This window comes from Leptodactylus fuscus, chromosome 3 (genome assembly GCF_031893055.1).
Source record: "Leptodactylus fuscus isolate aLepFus1 chromosome 3, aLepFus1.hap2, whole genome shotgun sequence".
In the NCBI taxonomy this organism is placed as follows: domain Eukaryota; kingdom Metazoa; phylum Chordata; class Amphibia; order Anura; family Leptodactylidae; genus Leptodactylus; species Leptodactylus fuscus.
Window position 1 is genome coordinate 74,973,435 of NC_134267.1, and position 6,000 is coordinate 74,979,434.

At 41.5% G+C, this 6,000-nt stretch overlaps 1 protein-coding gene across 1 annotated transcript in view; it reads left to right on the forward strand.

The window, feature by feature from the left end:
- GNG4 (G protein subunit gamma 4) overlaps positions 1 to 4,520 on the forward strand; it is a 78,236-nt gene extending 73,716 nt beyond the window's left edge. Inside the window, exon 4 of the mRNA XM_075267813.1 lies at positions 4,209 to 4,520. Within this exon, the coding sequence (XP_075123914.1) occupies positions 4,209 to 4,337 (129 nt within the window). The 3' untranslated portion in view covers positions 4,338 to 4,520. The remainder of the gene's footprint in view (positions 1 to 4,208) is intronic.
- Positions 4,521 to 6,000: the final 1,480 nt, after the last annotated feature.

Here is a 6,000-nt window from a genome sequence, read left to right on the forward strand (position 1 = left end):
TTCACTGCCTCTCAGATGTCGCTTCTGCAATGAAGCCACACAGGCAGGGAAGTAGGGGCGGGCCAGAAGGGTGAAGGAGGTGTGGTTTCAAGCTTGCCGAGAAAACCACGCCTCCTCCTCCCGTTTGGCCCGCCCCTCCTTCCCTGTCTGTGTGGCATTATTGCAGGAGCCAGATCTGAGAGGCAGTGAAGGAGGGACGAGCCAGACGGGTAAAAGAGGCGTGGTTTTCTCGGCAAGCTTGAAACCACGCTTCCTTCACCTGTCTGGCCCGCCCCTACTTCCCTGCCTCTCAGATCTCGCTCCTGCAAACACGCGACACAGACAGGGAAGGAGGGGCAGAGCAGGCAGGCACCGTGCTGCTCTTCTTTTCATTCGCACAGACGGGACACAGACGCTGCGCACGCTGCATTCGGACTATAAGACGCACACACATTTTCCTCCCATATTGGGAGGAAAAAAAGTGCGTCTTATAGTCCGAAAAATACGGTAGCTGCTGCTGAATTTGAGGCGCATTCCTTCTCCAAATGAGCTGAAGATTCTACCTGCCTCCTATTGAATAGAATAAGGGTCCTGCTCAGTCTTTCTGCAAATTGTGCGGTTGATTCAGCCTCAGACTCTTGAAAGAGGCGCAAAGAGGGGGAGGGAGCATTTGCCTCGAATTCCTCTTCATTTTCTGCCATGGAAACATAGGCTTAGGGTAAGTTCACACTGAGGAATTTGGAATTGTATTTGACGCTGAAATTGCTAAGCAGAAAATTTCTGCTTCAGGAATTTGATGTGGATTCTGCTTGACACTAAATTTGAAGTTGATGTTGAAGTAGAATTTGGAGAAGATTGTCACTGTATTATGCCTTTTATTGAGCAGGTACTAATTTCAATTTCCGCTAGCGGATTTTGACAAATTATGCATCAAATTCCACGCTGATGGAAACAGTATATTTTCCTCCTCCTATTCATTTCAATGCGATTTCTCAGTCGGAATCCACCTGAAAATTTGGTAGGATGCTTATTTTTCTGCTTGCTGACAAAATCAGCTAGATGAAAAAAATCTGCATCAAATTCAGTGCTAAATTCCATTTTACCCTTAGGCTGAGGCCCCGTATTGCAAAAATGCAGATTTATTTTTTGCTGATTTTGTTGCAGTTTTTTTGAGTCAAAGCTAAGTGTGGCTACAAAAGGAATGGGACATATACTGGAAGTGCTTATATTATTGTCTTCGGCTCAATCCACTTTTGCTGAAAAAATTACTGCAAAATGGGATTTCAGCATGGCACCTTCAACTTTAGGCTAAGGCCCAACGTAGTGTCTGTCGCAACAACACCTTGCAGATTGCAGAGGTTTCCTTCACGGACTTTCTACTTTAATTATATCTATTGGCAAACCACCAGCATTTCCATAGGTACAGTGCCTTACAATACTTCAATTTTTCAACCTTTTACCACATTTCAGGCTTCAAACATAAAGGCATGAAATTTAAATTTTGGGGAAAAGAATCAACAACAAGTGGGACACAATTGTGAAGCGGAACGAAATTTATTGGGTATTTTAAACTTTTTTAACAAATAAAAAACTGAAAAATTGACTGTGCAAAATTATTCGGCCCCCTTGCATTAATACTTTGTATCGCCAACTTATGCTGCGATTACTGCTGCAAGTTGCTTGGGGTATGTCTCTATCAGTTTTGCACATTGAGAGACTGAAATTCTTGCCATTTCTTCCTTGCAAAGCAGCTAGAACTCAGTGAGGTTGGATGGAGAGCGTTTGTGAACAGTTTTCAGCTCTTTCCACCGATTCTCGATTGGATTCAGGTCTAGACTTTGACTTGACCATTCTAACACCTGGATACGTTTATTTGTGAACCATTCCATTGTAGATTTTGCTTTATGATTTGGATCATTGTCCTGTAGGAAGATAAATTCTCCGTCCCAGTCTCAGGTCTTTTCCAGACTCCAACAGGTTTTTTTCCAGAATGGTCCTGCATTTGGCTCCATCCATCTTCCCATCAATTGTAACCATTTTCCCTGTCCCTGCTGAAGCATGCCCAAACCATGATGCTGTTTGATGTTTGACAGTGGAGATGGTGTGTTCAGGGTGAAGAGCTGTGTTGCTTTTACGACTAACATATCGTTTGTGGCCAAAAAGTTCGATTTTGGTTTCATCAGACTAGAGCACCTTCTTCCACATGTTTGGTGTCTCCCAGGTGGCTTGTGGCAAACTTTAAACGAGACTTTTTATAGATATCTTTGAGAAATGGTTTTCTTCTTGCCACTCTTCCATAAAGGCAAGATTTGTGCCGTGTACGACTGATTGTTGTCCTATGGACAGACTCTCCCACCTCAGTTGTAGAAGTGGTAGAGCTCTCCCACCTCTCTGCAGTTCATCCAGAGTGATCATGGGCCTCTTGGCTGCATCTCTGATCAGTCTTCTCCTTGTTTAAGATGAAAGTTTAGAGGGACATCTGGGTCTTGGTAGATTTACAGTGGTCTGATACTCCTTCCATTTCAATATGATTGCTTGCACAGTGCTCCTTGGGATATTTAAAGGTTGGGAAATCTTTTTGTATACAAATCCAGCTTTAAACTTCTCAACAACAGTATCTCGGACCTGCCTGGTGTGTTCCTTGGTCTTCATGATGTTCTCTGCGCTTTAACCCTTTCACTGCCAAGGGTCTCTGGAAATTTTGCATCTCTGGCTGCCAGAGCAATTTTCATAGTTTTGAGATGGACAAATCAAACCTAAATTGCAACATTAAAAAAAAATCATCCAACTCCTCCATACCTATATATTTTCTTAAAGTAGACAATTGCAGCATTGTCAGAAGGCCACTTGATACTGTATGTGAACAGGCACCTTCATGCAATTTTAATTTAAAGTGAATGTTTTATAAAACAAAATGCAAATAAAAGTATATTAGATGCTAAAAGCAGAAACCAAACAAAAAATTATATACACCAAACCTCCTAAAAATAAGAGTTCAACATGTGCAGAGTTCATACATATCACTATGGCCTACACCCGCATGCACGTGTCTTCAGAAAATCGCTAGAACTGGATGGAACAATAATCTGCTTTGAAGCTGGAAATGTTAAAAAAGTATCATCATATAAAATGTAGGGATTACACACCGTGGAAAACAAGTGAACCCCTAAACCCTATATATTTTTTGAAAGTAGACAACCTGAAGATTACAAATGTCTCAATGGGTTATCGATAGCCACAACCACCTTCATGCAACTTTATGACAAACACCACTAGCGTTCTTTTTTTCTGCTAGCAGCTTCTTCCCAGTTTTTTTGCCCTTTCTTCAGGCGGATTCCACAGCTGATTCAGCCGCAGAGTCCGCCTCGCGGCAGCACCCTCTGGACTAAGCCCATTCATTTGTGCCTACTCCGGAGCGGGAAGTTGCGACAGTCGGAAGACGCAATGGTTGCGGAAGCGCAACGATTTTGCAAATCACGGCATGTTAGCAGCGCTTATTTTCCCACACTGTGTGGATGGGATTTGCTAGGAACCCATCTATTATACAGTGATTTTAACATGCCACAGAAAAAAAAACAAAAAAAACATTTACACCACGTGGGTCCCCAGCCTTAAGGAAACATAGTATCTCTTATGAGCCTCTTAAGAATAGAAGCTATGACCAGAATGCCCTTCATGAAAAAACAACCAAGAGGGTTACTGTTTACCATTTCCTATTTTTTTTTATCTCTTTCTGCTACCATATGTAAAAAATTTAAATGGCATATTGTTCTAGCAAATATTTCAATTCTTAAACACTAACAAGTTTTGGAAGCAGATTTTTTTTTTCTTTTATGTGATCTTACCTTTAAAATATTGTAACTGTTTTATTATGACACCCAATGGGGAAAGCAATATTTCTGGAAATTATCTGTTTTCTTTATGCTGCCCTTTCGCTGTATACTCTCCATATCCTCTTTTCTAGTAAAGTTACATTTACCTCTATCCTCTTAAATGCAGATTTCCAAAAACCCTGCATGTTTTGTTGTTTGGATTGTAGGATGGTCCAATAAAATACAGAATTGTATACATTATTTGTAATTTGGTTAAAGCCTATAATGGATTTTTTCATCAATATTACAGTCTGCACAATTATGTAACTATTTTTTCTGAATTTGAGAACTTTATTTTTGTTTCATTAATTATTCTTTGCTGCTAACTGATGAAATTATTATTATTATTCTTTTTAGATATCCAAAGCTGCTGCGGATTTGATGGCCTATTGTGATGCTCATGTTAGAGAAGATCCACTTATTCTTCCGGTGCCAGCCTCAGAAAATCCATTTAGGGAGAAGAAATTATTTTGCAATATTCTTTAAAGTGCTTTTGTGTGTTCTGACATTATGCATGATGTTGAAGGGAACCTGTCTCATTCTATATACTGTCTGATTTGCAGGTAGCATAGAGCAGGAGTAGATAAGTAGATAGAAGCATAGTTTTGTGTGAAAAGATTTTATCTAACTTGTCATTTGTTGATCTTAAAAGGAAAGTGTCACCATTTTTTTTAAATTAAATTTATTAAAAGCAGATAGTGAAATGTATTAATTTTCTAATCTGTTTTTTTTCTGATTGTAGATTTTTATATTCTATCTTTTGTATGTGGTTTGTATGTGATTTGTGATATGGTTTGTATATGGTTTGTATGTGATTCTGGAGGCTGCCATATTGCCTGAGCTTCTCCTCTGCTCTCTTGTTAGCAGCATTTAGTGATGCGCTTTATGACATAGTCATGGTCATAGGCAACAATATTCTAGAACTGACTCTTTGAGGTCTATGGGTGAATATTCTAGAAGTGCATAGTGCAGGGAGTGGAGTAGAGAAAAACTCTGACATCTAATGTCAGTAGTGGATGCAATTATGGCTCACAATAGGTGTTATCTGTAGAGATGTGAAGTTGTGATTCTGTCAGTCTTGTCTGTGATGTAAATGAGGTCACTGCTGAAATGAAAATCCCTAGAGCAGTGATGGTGAACCTATGGCACACGTGCCAGAGAGGGCACGCAGAGCCCCTCCTGCTGGCATGTGTGCGGTCGCCCAGATCGCTCACTAATGGGGAATCGTTACAGGATTCCCAGTTAGTGAGTGATCACTTCTTTCAGCTGGTTGTGTAACGCTGACTGCAGAGTTTGTCCTCTGCACTGGTGCAGGCGTGATGACGTAAGTCATCAGCGCCTACAGTGAACAGGAGAAAGGACGCCCGGCGGCTCTTCAGGTAAGTATATTTGTGTGTGTGTACTGTGTGGGGACGGGGACTACTGTGGACCATTTCATGCTGTGTGTGGAGGGGGACTATTGTAGACCATTTCATGCTGTGTGGGGAGGGGGCTACTGTGGACCATTTCATGCTGTGTGGGGAGGGGGGCTACTGTGGAGCATTTTATGCTGTGTGGGGAGGGGGACTACTGTGGAACGTTTCATACTGTCTGGAGAGGGGGGACTACTGTGCAGCATTTAATACTGTGTGGGGAGGGAGGGGGCTACTGTGGAGTATATAGGTGTAATCCTTTGTGGGGGCCACTGTGGGGAAGATTGTACTGTGTGTGGGCGCCAATGCAGAGAAGATTGTACTGTGGGGGGGGGGCGTAGAGTGGCAGATTGTACTGTGTGGGGTCCCTTCACTATTTATATCACACAGTATCTGTTTTATAGCAGATATAATATTAGTACAGGCTGTAATAATATTGCACGGTCACTATAAAACAGATCCTGTGCGATGTAAGTACTGAACATTAATTGTTCAAAAGTACCAAATGCACAGACCTTTACCTTTCAGTACAAGTTCTATAAAGCCCCATTCACACGACTGTAATTTGTGGGTCCGCAATTGTGGATCCACAGAGTTTTAAGGTTAAATTGCCATGTTGGCACTCCGCAATAATTTATTGGGTTTTGGGTTGCAGTTCAGGCACTCGGTCTCAAAAAGGCTCGCCATCACTGCCCTAGTGAATTAGCAACTTCCGAATCTGCCTCCCATTGTTTTCA